Raw genomic sequence first — 18,583 nt, 5'->3', positions numbered from 1 at the left:
TGTGTGTCTATGTATGTCTGTATGTGTCTCTGTCTCTGTATCTCTGTGTCTGTGTGTGTGTGTCTGTGTGAGTGTATCTGTGTCTCTGTGTGTTTGTGTGCCTATGTGTGTCTGTTTCTCTCTGTGCTTATGTCTGTATGTTTGTGTGTGTGTGTCTATGTATGTCTGTATGTGTCTCTGTCTCTGTATCTCTGTGTCTGTGTGTGTGTGTCTGTGTGAGTGTATCTGTGTCTCTGTGTGTTTGTGTGCCTATGTGTGTCTGTTTCTCTCTGTGCTTATGTCTGTATGTTTGTGTGTGTGTGTCTATGTATGTCTGTATGTGTCTCTGTCTCTGTATCTCTGTGTCTGTGTGTGTGTGTCTGTGTGAGTGTATCTGTGTCTCTGTGTGTTTGTGTGCCTATGTGTGTCTGTTTCTCTCTGTGCTTATGTCTGTATGTTTGTGTGTGTGTGTCTATGTATGTCTGTATGTGTCTCTGTCTCTGTATCTCTGTGTCTGTGTGTGTGTGTCTGTGTGAGTGTATCTGTGTCTCTGTGTGTTTGTGTGCCTATGTGTGTCTGTTTCTCTCTGTGCTTATGTCTGTATGTTTGTGTGTGTGTGTCTATGTATGTCTGTATGTGTCTCTGTCTCTGTATCTCTGTGTCTGTGTGTGTGTGTCTGTGTGAGTGTATCTGTGTCTCTGTGTGTTTGTGTGCCTATGTGTGTCTGTTTCTCTCTGTGCTTATGTCTGTATGTTTGTGTGTGTGTGTCTATGTATGTCTGTATGTGTCTCTGTCTCTGTATCTCTGTGTCTGTGTGTGTGTGTCTGTGTGAGTGTATCTGTGTCTCTGTGTGTTTGTGTGCCTATGTGTGTCTGTTTCTCTCTGTGCTTATGTCTGTATGTTTGTGTGTGTGTGTCTATGTATGTCTGTATGTGTCTCTGTCTCTGTATCTCTGTGTCTGTGTGTGTGTGTCTGTGTGAGTGTATCTGTGTCTCTGTGTGTTTGTGTGCCTATGTGTGTCTGTTTCTCTCTGTGCTTATGTCTGTATGTTTGTGTGTGTGTGTCTATGTATGTCTGTATGTGTCTCTGTCTCTGTATCTCTGTGTCTGTGTGTGTGTGTCTGTGTGAGTGTATCTGTGTCTCTGTGTGTTTGTGTGCCTATGTGTGTCTGTTTCTCTCTGTGCTTATGTCTGTATGTTTGTGTGTGTGTGTCTATGTATGTCTGTATGTGTCTCTGTCTCTGTATCTCTGTGTCTGTGTGTGTGTGTCTGTGTGAGTGTATCTGTGTCTCTGTGTGTTTGTGTGCCTATGTGTGTCTGTTTCTCTCTGTGCTTATGTCTGTATGTTTGTGTGTGTGTGTCTATGTATGTCTGTATGTGTCTCTGTCTCTGTATCTCTGTGTCTGTGTGTGTGTGTCTGTGTGAGTGTATCTGTGTCTCTGTGTGTTTGTGTGCCTATGTGTGTCTGTTTCTCTCTGTGCTTATGTCTGTATGTTTGTGTGTGTGTGTCTATGTATGTCTGTATGTGTCTCTGTCTCTGTATCTCTGTGTCTGTGTGTGTGTGTCTGTGTGAGTGTATCTGTGTCTCTGTGTGTTTGTGTGCCTATGTGTGTCTGTTTCTCTCTGTGCTTATGTCTGTATGTTTGTGTGTGTGTGTCTATGTATGTCTGTATGTGTCTCTGTCTCTGTATCTCTGTGTCTGTGTGTGTGTGTCTGTGTGAGTGTATCTGTGTCTCTGTGTGTTTGTGTGCCTATGTGTGTCTGTTTCTCTCTGTGCTTATGTCTGTATGTTTGTGTGTGTGTGTCTATGTATGTCTGTATGTGTCTCTGTCTCTGTATCTCTGTGTCTGTGTGTGTGTGTCTGTGTGAGTGTATCTGTGTCTCTGTGTGTTTGTGTGCCTATGTGTGTCTGTTTCTCTCTGTGCTTATGTCTGTATGTTTGTGTGTGTGTGTCTATGTATGTCTGTATGTGTCTCTGTCTCTGTATCTCTGTGTCTGTGTGTGTGTGTCTGTGTGAGTGTATCTGTGTCTCTGTGTGTTTGTGTGCCTATGTGTGTCTGTTTCTCTCTGTGCTTATGTCTGTATGTTTGTGTGTGTGTGTCTATGTATGTCTGTATGTGTCTCTGTCTCTGTATCTCTGTGTCTGTGTGTGTGTGTCTGTGTGAGTGTATCTGTGTCTCTGTGTGTTTGTGTGCCTATGTGTGTCTGTTTCTCTCTGTGCTTATGTCTGTATGTTTGTGTGTGTGTGTCTATGTATGTCTGTATGTGTCTCTGTCTCTGTATCTCTGTGTCTGTGTGTGTGTGTCTGTGTGAGTGTATCTGTGTCTCTGTGTGTTTGTGTGCCTATGTGTGTCTGTTTCTCTCTGTGCTTATGTCTGTATGTTTGTGTGTGTGTGTCTATGTATGTCTGTATGTGTCTCTGTCTCTGTATCTCTGTGTCTGTGTGTGTGTGTCTGTGTGAGTGTATCTGTGTCTCTGTGTGTTTGTGTGCCTATGTGTGTCTGTTTCTCTCTGTGCTTATGTCTGTATGTTTGTGTGTGTGTGTCTATGTATGTCTGTATGTGTCTCTGTCTCTGTATCTCTGTGTCTGTGTGTGTGTGTCTGTGTGAGTGTATCTGTGTCTCTGTGTGTTTGTGTGCCTATGTGTGTCTGTTTCTCTCTGTGCTTATGTCTGTATGTTTGTGTGTGTGTGTCTATGTATGTCTGTATGTGTCTCTGTCTCTGTATCTCTGTGTCTGTGTGTGTGTGTCTGTGTGAGTGTATCTGTGTCTCTGTGTGTTTGTGTGCCTATGTGTGTCTGTTTCTCTCTGTGCTTATGTCTGTATGTTTGTGTGTGTGTGTCTATGTATGTCTGTATGTGTCTCTGTCTCTGTATCTCTGTGTCTGTGTGTGTCTTTATGTGTGTCTGTGTGATTGTGTATCTGTCTGTCTCTGTGTGTATCTGTATGTGTGTCTGTGTTTTGTATGTGTGTGCCTGTGTTAAAAGTGGTAAGAATAGTTACCACAACATACTAGTTGAAAGCATTGTGCATTCAAAACTTATTAATTAATGATCTTGGGGTAAGTCATTTAATTTTTGAAAGTCGATTTCTTTATCCAAAGCACATGATAACCACCCTGTAGACAGAGTTTAACTTTTCACATGTTCGGTTAATCCACCCTCAACTGCATGAAATACTGAGTGAAGTTCTCGGAAACAAGCAATTCATGAGTTTTAAATCCTGTTTGCTTTCCTGAGTGAGATGCTGAAATTTCTTGCCTGCTTCATCCTTCCTAGTGTGTGAGTCTCCTTCCATCCCGCATGTCCGTATCGTATACACTCCCTGATTGCAGGCCATGCATTAACTGTCTCAGATATCAGATTAGGTCTTGAGTTATCCCAGTAACAGTAATCTTTATTTTATGTATTAATAATTCCATAAAGAGAGAAGAAATGCTGGGGATCCATATTTGCCAACAAGAAGGAGTTAAGTGTTTCCTTTAGGTGTAAAGATGGAGGTTATGGACATAATAATGAAAGGAAAAAGAATCATATGCTGAAGTTACTAATAACTATAGTAATTTATGGTTAGTTTCATATTGTTCCTAGTCTTTAACTTAAACTTAAATGCAAGTATGTATGGGGCAAACCACAGCCTATCCAAAGTTCAATACTGTCAAAGATTCCAGATATCTATCAGGATTCTTAGAATATACCCTCTTTGGGTCAGTATGGAGTTCTAGAATTCCTACACATAGGATTATTTAATAATGAACCGTGATATCATATATTTAAAGTGTTCAGAATGTGCTGATAGATAGTTCAGAATGTTTGTTTGGTAGATGATTACTGGAGGCACAGATCCCATTCTTTTCACTCACTTAGCTTATATTAGTTCTTTTTCCAACCAAGTCCTCACAAATGACGAATGAGTTTCTGTAACAGAATACTTGGGGTAGTATTCCTAATAGGCATTGAGAAGAGAGTTGAGATTTGGTACTAGCTCTCCCCCCAGGGATGTTTGGCAGCCTGAGTCAAAGGACAAAAAAGATGATGACATCTGTCTTTGATGTATGTTGTCCAGAACCAGTAAAGTGCATCATAGAGCAGAGGAGATGACAGGATGCTTGACCTGCTGTGTCTCCTGGGCCAAGACTAGAGAAGAGGAAAGTGATGAGGAAATAGAAGAAGCCATCACGAGAGCTGGCAGAGACAGGAAGCAATGAGGAAATAGGAGAAGCCATCACGAGAACTGGCAGAGACAGGAAGCATAGGCGTAAAGAAATATGAGAAAAAAAATGGAAGAGGGGAAGTTGGAAGTGCAGTGTGAAGAACCTCAATTCCTTTCAGAGTGACTAGCGCACATTAGGCAAATAATAGTTTTTTTTTTTTATAAGTACTTTGATTTGTGTGTTTACTTGATGTGGTTCCATGCCAGGACACTGGAAGGACATATGGACACATGGGCTGCAGCCTCAATGGCTACTTCTGTCTGTCAAAATTTGGATCCTGGAAGTTTAATCCAGATATAAAATCCTTCTTTACCCACAACCATGTTTCTAGACTCTTTAGTGGAGATAAATTTGGGGGTTTTGTTTTGTTTTGTTTTGTTTGAAAATTTAAGATTGGATATACAATCCTCAAGAGAAGAAAAATGGACGCTAAGGTGAAAAGAGTGAAAAAAAAAAAGCTTTGGTTGAAAGTGGAGCGCTTTGAAAATGACCCGACGATGAAACAGAATGCAGGAAAGGTGTTTCAGTAGGCCAAAGTCTGGACGCCACTAACTAACCACTGTAGAAGCCAGGAAAGCCAGGCTCACCAGAAGAAAGTGAGTCTGTCAGATGCTGAGAAGGAGTCTCTTCTCATATCCTACACAACATCTGACCATCTCCTTGTCACAGAGGGAGGCCACTCATGAGCTTTTTCCATGAGCGGATACGAAATCTGAATGAGTGTTCATAACGTAGCATGCCTGATAAATAGGTTTGTGTGCAACCATATGAAAACACCTTAGCCAATCCCAAGGGAACTGAGTCTGAGGATTCAACTCGTGCCTCCTTGGGCAAAGATCATTGACAGTGGTTCTGGTATGTTAGTAGTTACCCCAACTTTGAAGAAGGATTCCCTTTATGTGTGTGTATAAGCTTTTATGGGCTACCATGTTTCTGCCACAAACTGCATCAAGATCTCAGCAACGCTGGGCAGAAAACTACCTAGAGCCGGGCGGTGGTGGCGCATGCCTTTAATCCCAGCACTCGGGAGGCAGAGGCAGGCGGATCTCTGTGAGTTTGAGACCTACCCTACAGAGCTAGTTCCAGGACAGGCTCCAAAGCCACGGAGAAACCCTGTCTCGAAAAACAAAAAACAAAACAAAAAAAAAAAAAAAAAGAGAAAAAAGAAAACTACCTAGATCCAAGAGATTTGGGAGACATTTTTTGCTTTATTTATTCTTATTTATTCTCATGGCTACCTAGATTCTAGACTGATTCCTCTCTTTATACTCCCTCCTTCTGCAGATGAAGTGGCCTCGCTATCCTGTAGCTTAAATAGCAGATAACTCTGCCATCCTGTAGCATCCATGTAGGTGCTCCTTTCCTTGACCTTGGCTGTGCTCACAAAGATCCACTGACTGTGAAATATTTCCATTTGACTCTCTAGAGGAAACATCTGGCTCGCTCAATTAAGCTTCTGCACAAACGTCCTTGAGTTTGGTTTTCAAACTGCCCAGTCAGCTCGGGAAACGTGGTGATTGCCTCAACAGAACCCAGCCAGGGTGTCCTCAGCAGATGCTGTGGGTAGCAGAAAATTCCCAAGTGCAGCTGCTGACTGAATGACTACCACAAAAGGACCTCCGTGCAGGTACTCCGAGGCCTCAGAACTCAGGAGAGTAGAATTGCGTTACAAGCTCTGGAAGGCAAGCAATTGCTTTGAATAGAAGAATTGTGTTACAAGCTCTGTAAGGCAAGCACAATTGCTTTTAAGAGAAGAAATTATAAAAGAAAACATGATTCAGAGGGTGGGTGGGTATGCGTGCATGTGTGTATGTGTGTGTGTGTTCTAACTGTGAAGTAGCTCGTCTAGAATATGCCAGAACATGCTCGCCAGACTCTTTAGCTAGTTATGAGAAATACAGACAAAAATAACTGCGTTATTATCAGAGGTTGTTTTCCACTGCTGTTCCCAAGTTGCATTGTTGCGTTGCTTTAGCTGTCATTGTTTTGCAGCCTTCCCATCTTCCCTCACAGCTGGCTTGTATCCCACAAAACCGTGCTAATCTGTCGCTGCTCTTCGTTCTCGGTTAAACAGTAGCTCGCAAGTTTTTCTCAACTTTTTTAGTAAGATGCTGATGGTTTTTAGTCTTCCCCTGTCAATACGCGGAAGCAGCCGCACCCCGGAAGATGAGGTGTTCCTTTCCCTTCAGTATCTCTGGGAAGAACATTTGTTGACCGCTGGTGATCGAGGCGATCACACTCTCCTGCCTCCCTCTCGGGGCATCCATCTGCAGGCTCCACTAAATCAGCTCTGCCCTGGAGAGACAGCGGAAACAGAAAACAGTGGACACACAGGGAGTATACGCCCTGGTTTCCTCACAGTGAAGACAGCCACCGTTCCCTCCATCTAGCCCAAAGAAATGTGGCATATTACATAAAAATCTTCTACCAGTCTCTGCGATGTTGTGCCCAAACAGCACCAAGACCATAGCGGTATTAACGATGCCCCACCCCCCAGCCTTTCTCGAGGACGTCCCCTCCGTTTGAGTCTTCGAAAGCTGGTTGGTACAACACCGCCTTTTGCAAGCTTTGGGAGGCTACTGTGATTCGGTGCCTACTGTGACTAAATTGGAGAAGGCTTCGGTTGTTTGTTTTGTTTCTCTTATACAATAGCAAATCTTCTCGAGAGAGAAATGCCCCTGATTCAAAGAGGTATTCGCAAAATCAACCTGCAGGTGATCGGGATGGCAATTAATGGTAACGAGAAGCCAAAGTACACTCTGTACGCACAGAGCGGCTCAGCGTTGCGCTTTGAATAGTACAATTGGGGTATTTCGCACGGTGTGTACTCCGAGGGGCCCCACTAATGCCTGTGTGCCTTTAAGTGTACTGGTCCTCTTTGTTACTATAATGAAAGACATTATGGGGTACTCATTTTAAAAGGGAGTTTCTTTACTTCACAGGTTAGGAGGCTGCCCATGGAACCAGGTTTTATTTTAAGTAAATTAAAAAAAAAAATGCTAGAGAAAGCTGGATCCTCCACCTCGGGTATTTTGTTCGTTCTAGAAGAGGTGCGGGATGTGTTCAGGCTGTGATCGGAACATCCCTATCTGGCTAAGAGACCAGAAATTGGGGAAACACCCAGTTAGTCAGTACATCACCAATGCTCCTTCAGGCTGTTCCTTCCTCTCCCTTCTTTCTTCTCTCGTGAAATAATTGCTCCCTTGGACCATCTCGTCCACCTTACCTCAATTTATTCCCTGGGAACAAGCACAGAAATCTTTCGGACACCTACAGTCATGCCACGCCACTAGCTTTCTTAGCTCTTCAAGTGGAGTGCCCCCACCTGCAAGGTGTGGTTCTCCATCATGGCATGGCTGCTTTTGTGGCCTCTGCGACTGGGCCTCAGCTGCTCCATCTCATCCAGGAACTGGTTTCCAAGGAAGCAGAACAGAGCTGCAAACCAAACACAAGTCAGTTTCCTCTCACAGGAACAAGATACTAGGTGGCATGGCACTCCACCGTGGTGAGAACATCTTTTATTTATTTATTTTTTTGTGTGTGTGTTCTACCATGTTCAATACACAGTGTTTATATCGTGGTATGAGATCACTTGCTTAACCGGCCCTCGGATCTGCATTCCAGCCAGAGGAAGGGAAAAGAGAACTTCACTTTTGAGATCTTTTCCAGAAATTGCACGTGCCATTTCTAATTATATTCCATTAGTCAGAATTAGTCAGCTCTGCTCAACAACTGGGAAGTGTGGTCGTTATTCAAGGGCTAGGTTGTTCTTTTTTTGATAAGAGAATCTTTTATCTCTTCTCATTTCAATGTGATAATCTGGCATGAGAAAGTCAGAGGCAGATGGAGCAAAGCCAGAAAGGTAGTTTGACCCCGGAAGAATCCATAAAGATCGCCTTGCCCCATTGCCGTCCTCAGCCAGAGCATGACACTCTGGGCAGGAGCTCCCCCACATTGTTGGTGACACAGTTTGTGATTGCTTGCCTGCCAACGCTACCCCGAGGAAGGCGACCAAAGGCCTTTAGCTGACGCTTCTCTGCATGTAAAAGAAACCCAACAGGAGGAGCTCTAAATAAAGACGTGCACAGAAATCAAAACGAAACGGAGGAAATAAGGGGATCACCTGCTTTTATCTGCTTTGGGGATATCTTCCCCTGTCAGCATCTTCTGATGTGTAGTTTGTTTGTGTGTTGCGTTGGGTCTTGCACATTACCTACCTAGAGATTTTCCTTTGTGTGCTTAACCGTTCTGGCTTCAGTCATCCTCTGTGCCACCATCCTGCACCAGGTACAGGGACTCAGTAAAAACAATGCGCCTGCCACAGTCAGCTCATCTCACGGTCACCAGTAGAGCCGCAAATTCTCCAAGGCAGGCATCAGGACACGCGATCTGATGGCAAAATTGAACCTAGAGGACAACAAAGAATAATTTTGATGTCGTAGTGAACAAGAAAGAATCAGATGCAATCACTGTAGCCATAGAAACATTCCCAGAGACGTGTTGACCACACTCCACAGCCTTGCTCAGAGAGAAGGGCAAAAGAGCCAGTTCCCCCTTTCTATTTTTAGAAATTGTTACAGCCCATTGAAACCTAATTCAACTACTTCCTTCTTGAAGACTGTATTAAATGAAGAGACTCGTGAGTTAGGTTTTTCTCATGCATGCCTCGGTCATATTTTTCTGAGAAAATCATAACCCCTTCAGTAAGGATTCTCTGTGTGCATTTGGTCATGTTTGCAGCAGCAAGCCCTAGATTTTGCACATGAGCGGTGCTCCACTAATGCTTTATACTGATGCTGTTGGCCACACCACGGGTGGGAGATAGTGCTGTCCATGGATGCCACTTATAAACATCAATTAGGAGGGCAATAAACAGGAGTCATGGAGAGAGGTGTGCTAGAAAAAGGAGGGTATGAAGCATGAGGAAAGAGAACTCAAGATCTCCATGGTAGGTATCGGCCACAATTATCTATCCATGGTCCTTGACATTAGCATGTGACGTCATCTGTCTTGCTCAACAGGAAGTGGCCAAGTGTGCTGCTGTGATTTCTAACCACAAATTGATCAATTTTCCTTTTAAAATGGAAAGAGGATAAAAGGCAGTGTGAGATCTTCTACAGAAAGAGCCAAGCTGACCATCTTTTTTGACCTTAACCAGAAAGAAAAAAAAACATTTATGATAGTATAGTGCCAATATTATGACTTAATTTACCATGGCATAGAGCTGAGTCTCTCAACCTTCCTAATGCTGTGACCCTTTAATACAGGTTCCTCATGTTGTGGTGACCCCACCATAAAATTATTTCATTGCCACCTCATAACTGTAATTTTACTACTGCTGTGACTCGTAATGTAAATAACTGATATTAGGACATCTGATATGTCACTCTGTGAAGGTCAAGGCCCATAGGAATCCCCTGACACAAAGGAAAATGACAAGTTCAATGTCCCTCCACAAGCAGTAAGAAGGAAGAAGTGAGAGACTACATTCAGTCCTGATGAAATTTGTTGGCCGCTTGGAAGGTTTAGGTACTTGTCACTGTGATGAAAATAGCCCACTTAAAGTTTAGCTAATATCATACTGTATATGTTTAATTTACATAAATTATCATTGTGTACATCATGCAGTGTAATTCACCATTGATAGTCATAAAAGGACTCTTCATTTTTTTCTGCCTGCCCTCAGGTACTACCATATCCCATAAAATGTTGCTCATGTATTAAGATGATCACTGACTACCTGATAGAAATAATATTGTACAAGTTAGAGCAAATCCTTGTTTTCTGATCTTACCAATTTCACATTTGATTTAGTACAAATATCTATCCAAGACTCAGCTGCTTCAGAAGCCACGCTTGAAGCCCTGTCTCAGTTACCTTGTATGTCGAGAAGCAATTCAGTATAGTCCTAAAACGCATAGATGTGTATAGGCCTCCAGCACTGTCCCCTCTTTAGCTTGTTTGCGTACATTTATTTATTTACCACAGTACGGAGACTGAAGCCGAATTCTCTCCCGTGCTCAGCACGCACTCCACCACCTAGGTGTTTCCTTAGCTTTCTTACTGTTGGGTCCATATCTGAAAAAAACAAAACCATGGCTAATAGAGAGGTTTCTCAGAAGTCAGCTTGCACCGTAGCTTTGCTAAAGATGTAAATTTAAGGGCTGGAGAGATGGCTCAGCGGTTAAGAGCACTGGCTGCTCTTCCAAAGGTCCTGAGTTCAATCCCCAGCAACCACATGGTGGCTCACAACCATCTGTAATGAGATCTGGCACCCTACTCTGGCGTGCGGGCATACATGGAGGTAGAATGTTGTATACATAATAAATAAATAAATCTAAAAAAAGTATAATTTTAAAAAAAAAAGATGTAAATTTAACCCCTCTAGATCCTTTCCTGCTGTAGTCTGCTGCTACCGTCCCAGGTTCATAAAAGGGTTGCCCTAGGGTTTCCCTTTTTATTAGGATCTCTCCAGGGGAAGATTTTATTCACAGGCTTTTCCTGGTCCACGTCTATCATAAGTCTTAAATGCCTGTGTCATTTGCGCGCGTGCCCGCGCTCTTTCTCCTCCAGACATACCATCTTTGTGTGGATATCCTTTGGGCCAGAGAAAGTTCCCAGACTTTAACTTCCAGGCAGGTAGAAGTCAGGGTACCTGATGAGACAGAAGCAGACATGTTAGAGGTGCGAGAGTATGACTCACCTGCCATCTTCTGCCTCGCTGAACCCGCCGATTCCTTCATGCCAGGGGAATGCTCCCCCAGTTGTAACGGCGTAAGCGAATGCAGACAGATTGTCAAAATATAGACAGCTTTAATGGAGGAATAGACTTACAGAACCACCGTTCCCACGGAGACCAGGAAAGCAGAAGCGAGCGCTGGGAGCACGCTCGCCAAATTTATAGGCAAACTTTAGCCTGAGGCGGACACGCCCCCTAAGGGGTGGGACTTATCCCTACACCCAGTCTTCCCTGTATGGCCATATTGTCACATTGTCAGCAGAAGTTACTTGAATCGCAGTATGGACCCTCCGGGAAAATTCTGCATGCATGCATTATCAATGATTAAGCATTTACACTGTGCTTGAGACTAGATAGACGAACTGAGTCTCCGCTGCCCTCCTTCAGTAGACTAACCAATTTCAAAAGACCAGTGGTTAAAATTTCTCATCAGTAGTTTTGAACTGTTAAGCCATGAAATGGGAGAGATTACTTACCTAACATGTTCAAGGCACCAGGTACAATCCTGAGCGGCGAAAGACAGGGGAAAAGAGAGGGATTGAGAAGCTTCGGGGGGATATAGAGAGAGTGAGGAGCTTCAGGGGGCTTCGGGGGGTATAAAAACATCAGTATTGTCATGAGCTCACAAATGCCGTGTGTCCTCTGGAACAGGCAAGCCTTGACCTCCCTAAAGTCCTTGTCTTTCTTCATGAGGCCAGGCACATGCATTTCAGCCTACCCGGTGTGCTCACCAGCCATTTGTCTTGCCGTGGGTGAAAACGTGAAATGACATTTTTGAATTCGCTTTCCAGAACAATGCTTAAAATGACAATCTTTGTACTGTAGGAAGCTTAAGAAAAACAAAAGGTTTTAAGCAGACTGTCGGGATGACCCCAGCCAGGTCCTGAAGAGCACACTGTGTTAAAGTCAGAGGAAAATCAAGTTCCCTGCTGGAGCCACAGACTGTTTCCAGAGCTTGGGACAACCTGAGCTCAGGTACGATCTCCTGCAGGGTACGTAGATCATGAGGTCCAGAGTCTTCTATTCAGATCCTTGGGGCCAAGAGCCTCTCAACCTCTTGTCATTCTGCTTTCCTTGTGAACATTTAGGAAAGAAAAACAAAAACAAAAAACTAAACCAGTTAGCCCTCCTCCACTGTGGCAAAGCAACCAAGAAAATCAACTGACTTAAAGAAAGGATTTGTTTGGGCTCCTGGTCTTGCAGAGGTGATGTGCTAGCTCACTTCGCCCTGTCGGTTGGGACCTGTGATGGAGAAGCACACCATGGTAGAAATGTGTGTCGGAGGAAGCCTATTTACCCCACAGCAGCCAGGACTTAGAAAGAGCAAGAGCGAAAAGGAGCCTAGATCGCAGTATCTCCCAGAATCTCCATCTACCAAAGTATCCATGGCCCACCAATGACACTGCAGGCTACCAGCCAAGCAAGCCCTCAACACACTGTCCTTTGGGGGCTCTTTAGGATCCAAACCATGGCAACCAGAAGGCATGACTTGAGACTCAGTCAATGCATTTTGTTACTTTGTTTACAGGACGCTTGGATCTGAGAACAGAAATACATGGACAAATTTCCCTGTTTCTCCAGGCTATTGGTCTTGCTCTCTGTAGCTGATTAATATGTGGGCTTGTATTTAACATTAATTTTATTAATACACAAATACATAGTTGTATTTAACCTTGATATGTTTGGGTACTATATTTATCCCTACAGAATTTCAAACAGAAAGTGATGGTGGACAGAATGATACAAAGTTATATCCACATGGTTTAATTGCTACCGGCTTCTTTGTTCATCTTGTCTTTTTAAATCCCACTTACAGAATGCTTTCTTTGTGCCTGTAGTAATAGTTTGTTGATAACAGGAAGATATACAAGGGAGGAAGCATTAAGCCAGGCTGCAAGGAACTTTAGCTGGGAGAGACAGAAGCAAACAATACTGTGATTTCTGGAAAGTACATATGAGATGTCACAAAATCACAAGACCATAGCATCTCTCTCTGCTTATGGGTGCCAGGTAGGGCTTTGCACATAAACCCAGCCCTTTGGATGCTCTGCGTTTGTGATTAACCTGTAAAGAGTTGGGGCCAGAGGCTAAGTGCTGCTTAGTAAAATCCCCAGGTTTGATTTTAGGCAGCTCCCAACCACCTGTATCTTACCCTCCAGAGGATGCCAAATTTCTGGTTTCAACTGGCATCAACACATGCCTATATATGTACTCCCACATCTAAACATAATAGAGTATCTTTTTTAAGTCATGTAAAGAAGGAAAGCAGAAAAGCAGGGGAAAGATACATTGCGCTCCTGGGCTCATAAAGGAAAAACAGTTACTGTGTCAAAGAACTTGGAAACAATTTCAGCCCGGTATGGGAGTACTCCATTGTGATCCATCTCTCCAGCTGAGGCAGGATGGAGCACTCCAGCCTGGGCTGAGTAGCAATTCTGTCTCAGAACACAAAGCAACAGTAAGGTTGCATTTAATAGTTTCCTTGTCCCTGAGTTCCTCCCGCCCTCACAAAGGTGAGAAAAACCTTTCCAACAATGCATGAAAGCCGCTTTTAGGCACAGACCTAAGTTCCTCAGAAACCCAGCAGGAGCGTGTAGCCACAGAAAGAACAGTATACCTATACCAAGGAAAACGCTAACTCCGTTATCTCGCTCTTCATCCCTCAGGTTTTTTCCCAAGACGGGTCTGGAACTTAACGGGGTTCCCATGACCCCTGCGATTGCTTCCGGTCAGCAATGAAAGGGTTATCGGGTAGCCGCAGCCACCACCACGGGATCACCTGCGAGTCGGCCTGTGACTCACTGGCACACCACTCGGACCACAAGCCCTACTTGCTGAGCCCCGTGGACCACCACCCAGCGGACCATCCTTACTACACCCAGCGGAATTCCTTCCAGGCCGAGTGTGTGGGGCCCTTCAGCGACCCGCTGGCCAGCAGCACGTTCCCACGCAGGCACTACACCTCGCAACAGGAGCTGAAGGACGAGAGTGCCCTGGTGCCACGCACACTGGCCACCAAGGCCAATCGCATCCCGGCCAACCTGTTAGATCAATTTGAAAGGCAGCTGCCCCTCAGCCGGGATGGTTACCACACACTCCAGTACAAGCGCACCGCTGTGGAGCATCGTAGCGATAGCCCAGGCCGCATCCGCCACCTGGTCCACTCGGTCCAGAAGCTCTTCACCAAGTCGCATTCCCTGGAGGGGCCGTCCAAAGGGAGCGTCAATGGAGGCAAAGCCAGCCCCGACGAGTCGCAAACTGTGAGATACGGCAAGCGAAGCAAGAGCAAGGAGAGGCGGTCAGAGTCCAAAGCCAGATCCAATGCCTCCAACGCTTCCCCAACCTCTCCCAGCTGGTGGAGCTCAGATGACAACCTGGATGGCGACATGTGCCTCTACCACACGCCCTCGGGTGTGATGACCATGGGCAGGTGCCCCGACCGCTCGGCTTCGCAGTACTTCATGGAAGCCTACAACACCATCAGCGAGCAGGCGGTGAAGGCCTCCCGGAGTAACAATGATGTCAAGTGCTCCTGTGCTAACCTGCCGGTAGTCAGTCTGGATGCCCCGCTTCTGAAGAAGAGTGCCTGGTCCTCCACTCTCACCGTGAGCAGAGCCCGAGAGGTTTACCAGAAAGCCTCGGTGAATATGGACCAGGCCATGGTGAAGTCTGAAGCTTGCCAACAGGAGCGGTCCTGCCAGTACCTACAGGTACTATCAGTGTTAAATTGCTCTTGCCTCGGTTGTGTGGCCTTTGCTCCTTTGTTCTAGTCTTGGCTACATTCTGAACTGTCTGCATGAACTCAATCAAAATAGTTATCATTTCAGTATTGGCTTAATGGCAGCTATCTGGAAAATTCCAGGGAGTACATTCTACCCGCTTCGCCCGGGTTCCCTTAAGGTATTAGGTAGTGTGCACACATCTTCCTCATTGCCGTGATTATCCCAAGTCCGCCCCACTTCTAAGCCACAGAGAGGCAGGATGATGCCCTGCAGAGGTGGAGGCAGGAGGAGGCAGTTTGAGGACCTGATAAGCACAGCTGTAGAAGCCCAGGACAACAGGGGAGAGGTGGCATCCGTGCAGTAAAATACAATTAGTGTCAGCCTGTAAATCCCACACACAGCCGCCAAGGCAGGCCAGCTCTCCCCTTTCCTTTTCTGCTCCCGCTTCCCCTTCTGCCTCCAGTTTTCTTAAACGAGATTCACCTGGATAAAAATATCAGCGCAGGCGGGCGGAGTTTTCTTCCCTCTGTCCTCCCTCCAGTGGTGTTTTTCCTGAGACACAGGGCTCTACATAATGACCCTCGTGCCCCCCCTTCCAGAGCACCTGTGTTGCTTCCTTCCCTGCTCTCCTTGTCCTTCCGGTTTTAAAAGCATGGTGCGTTGCTGTCTCCTTTCTCTCCTTCCAAAGAAATACAAGGAAAAGTTCTTCCAGTGAGAAGGTGGTCGTTTTCCCCTCGTTAAACTCTTTCTGCTAAATACAACCTTTTTGAGAGTATCTATCCTGAGCCCGGAGAATATTCTAGGCTGGCAGTCCTGAGCAAGGACAGAGCCCTTGCCCAAACTTTAGAAGAAGCTACCATGTCACAAAGACATGTTAGTATTTCCCACTGAAGATGGGATTGCCTAGTTCACTGTCTGGTTGTTCTGTGTATAGATACATTATCAAAAGAAACTAGAGAAATGTCTCAGCCGTTAAGAGCATTGGCTGCTCTTGGAGAGGACCTTGTGGATTCCCAGCACCTACAACAGTGGTTTGCAGCCATCTGTAATTCCACTTCCAGAAGGTCTGACACCCTCTTCTGACCTCTGCAGGCACCAAGCACACGCATGGTGCACAGACATAGATACAGTCAAAGAACTGTTAATAATTTTCAAGCTGAAAGGATTGTCTGACCTATTTAGCATAGAAAAACAGTGAACTCAAATAAAGTTTTAAGGGTTAGTTACACTGTTGCATGTGACAGAAATGGGACAGGCACCCAAGTCGCTTCCCAAAATGGCCATTGCTGCAAGCCAAGGATGTAGAAATTACTCAAGCACGTAATTTTAAAAAAAAAGTCTTTTTTCATTATACATACCAAACCAAGTTCCCACTCTCTCTCCTCCTCCCATTCCCTCCACATACCATCCCACCCCACACCCATCCAGTCCTCAGAGAGGGTGAGGCACGTTGCTTTGTGAAAGATGCAAGGCCCTCCCTACTATATCTAGGCTGAGCAAGGTATCCATCAAAGAGAAAAGGTTCCCCAAAAGCCAGTACATGCAGTAGGGACAAATCTTGGTGCCACTGCCAGTGGCCCCTCAGTCTGCCCCAGCCATGCAGCTGTCAGCCACATTCACAGGGACTAGTTTGGGTCTATGTTTGTTCCTTCCCAGTCTGGCTGGAGTTGGTGAGCTCCCATTAGCTCAGGTAGACTGTTTCAGTGGGTGAACCCATCATGGTCTTTACCTCTTTGCTCATATTCTCATTCCTCCCGCTCTTCAACTGGACTTTGGGGGCTCAGTCCAGTAAGCACATAAATTTTATCCAGTATTGAAAATGAAGTACTCTGATTTAAAAAAAAAAAAGTCTTGAAAAAAGGTTGAGTAAGGAGGTATGGGTGCCCTAGAAATCGGCATGTTTCCTATGAAAAGGCTCTGACGCTAATGACTGTTCTGTCTGTGCTATTGTAAGTCATGGGAGGAGATGAGAAAGGAGAAGAAATAGACTTAAGAAAAATGCTGTCCAGAGATCCAGCACCAGCCATTGTTAGTAATAGAATTCTCACACGTGCTTGTACAATAGTTTATGCTCTTCCTCCCTGAAATTCATTTTTCTTTCTTTTTTTTATGCCTGTTTAAAGTGAAAGTCTCCAAAGTGGTAAAGTGTGCCATGGTAGGAAGATGGTATCCACTGCAGAGCCACTGTGGGCCAGATGCTGTGGTGAGTGGGTTCCATCTTCGAGAGGGAACCACCCACAGAAGAAGAAACCGAGGCTTTGAAATAGGGAGAGACTTTGACCTGGAGGCTGTAGGACTGAAACGTGGCTTATTCCTATGTCAGACCAAAGCTAAGCAGGAAAGTGAGGAAGGAGAGTTTTCAAAATAATAATTGTGAATGCTCTGCAGTAACATCAGAATGAAAAGTTTAAAATCACAGTGAGGAATTTGCTAGAGTGCTATCTGCGGACCTCACCTTTCAGTGATGAGAAGCCTCTACCTTCACATTGGGTACCTCCTTTAGGCTAGTCTTTTAATAATATATTTATAAAACAATAGTTATAATACATCTCATATGCACCTCCCTCTATCCCATCCTTACCTTGCACCTGGAACAGTGGAACTTTTTTATTATTATTTTTAACTTGAAACTGTTTAAAAGTTAATATTTTCTTTCATGCCTTGGGCAAGATTTAATCCTGAAACATGTTTGTTTATCCTTTTGAACATACAACTGAACTCTGCATTGATACATTTATTGCATTCCTATTCTGTACAAGGCCTTCAAGCTGAAACAATGTTGATCTGTGTTTCCATGTTAGTAAAGAAGCCACATGGAGAACTGCGGCCTCTTCCCGCCCCTGCTGAGGCTGGGATGTTCTTACACGGGAGGGAAGAACTGATATCCCTGAGGAGAGGAGGAGTGGGAGATGCCTCCTGAGACCCGAGTTCCCCCAGTTCTCTTGCTTCTAGAAGGAGGGAGAAAGAATCAGGAATCCTGTAGATCCTCTTCTCAGAAAATAGGCTTCACCAGCTCCCACCAGCTCTTGTGGGATAATTTCATGGAAGTTTGGAAACAAATTTGCAGAAAGAAAAAGTAGTTTTGTTTTGTCGTCTAGTAATATTACTATCAGAGGTGACGTAAAGCCAGAGTTACCCTCATTCTTAACATCATCATCGCCAGTCTAGTGAGCAACACAAGCCTATTCCACCAGGAACACTTGGCTCTCTTCCCTGTTTGCCACTAACCGGTGACGTTGCTGGAGCCATCCTTCAGATTCCGGAGCCTCTCTGATCTACTAGGAACAAGGCACTTGGTTCTCAGAGGCTGCAATCTCTCTACTCATTTTTAAATTCATAAATTGAGTATTTCAGTCTCCTAATTAGAGCAATTTCCAAGAGTTGGAAGGCCTCTGTCTCTCGATTCATAAATGCTTGCCAAAAGCAGATGCTTCTCAAATGTTATTTAATTTGTTCTTTGAAACTTTAAAGGCATTTCACAGAGAAAAAATAGACTTAGAAAACTATGTTGAATAACTTGACCAAGGGCACACAGCAATATGGTGAGCCAGAACTGATTCTTTTCACTGTGAAGTCTGAATTCTTTCTGTTCATCAGGCCCAATTCCCTCATGTCTCTTATGGGTTAGAAACCAGGAAGATCTCACTCCATACTCAAAGCAACTTTGAAAAGTACTATATTTGCTTTAACTATTTTCAGAACTTTTTCTCATATAAAAATGGGTTTCCATTATGATAGTTTCATCCATTTGCCTAACAAACTTCGATCACATTCTTCCTCTGCTCCCCTCCCCCATCCTTCATCCTCTGCTTCCTTCCTCTCCCCCCTCCTTCATCCTCTGCTTCCCTCCCCCTCCTTCATCCTCTGCTCCCCTCCTCTCCCCCCTCCTTCATCCTCTGCTCCCTCCTCTCCCCCATCCTTCATCCTCTGCT

The 18,583-nt window shown here is 44.7% G+C and overlaps 1 protein-coding gene and 1 long non-coding RNA gene across 6 annotated transcripts in view; one reads left to right on the top strand and one right to left on the bottom strand.

Moving 5' to 3' along the window:
- The window catches only part of Dlgap1 (DLG associated protein 1), a 672,355-nt gene that overhangs the window by 402,379 nt on the left and 251,393 nt on the right, over nt 1-18,583 (top strand). For all 5 annotated transcript variants that reach the window (XM_050166170.1, XM_050166171.1, XM_050166169.1 and 2 more), the window contains exon 5: nt 13,596-14,639. In XM_050166170.1, coding sequence (XP_050022127.1) covers nt 13,665-14,639 — 975 coding nt within the window. In that variant the 5' untranslated portion in view covers nt 13,596-13,664. The remainder of the gene's footprint in view (nt 1-13,595; nt 14,640-18,583) is intronic.
- LOC126516042 (uncharacterized) lies at nt 5,435-10,269 on the bottom strand. The gene is made up of 3 exons (XR_007596005.1): nt 10,174-10,269; nt 8,408-8,597; nt 5,435-7,625 (listed from the first exon to the last, which is right to left on the bottom strand). It is a non-coding gene; the product is annotated as an uncharacterized lncRNA (long non-coding RNA).

This window comes from Alexandromys fortis, unplaced genomic scaffold (assembly GCF_014885135.2).
Source record: "Alexandromys fortis isolate MF-2015 unplaced genomic scaffold, M_Fortis_MF-2015_v1.1 scaffold_143, whole genome shotgun sequence".
NCBI classification, from domain to species: Eukaryota; Metazoa; Chordata; class Mammalia; order Rodentia; family Cricetidae; genus Alexandromys; species Alexandromys fortis.
The sequence above is the reverse complement of the archived record's forward strand: the minus strand, read 5'-3'. Positions and strand labels throughout refer to the sequence as shown.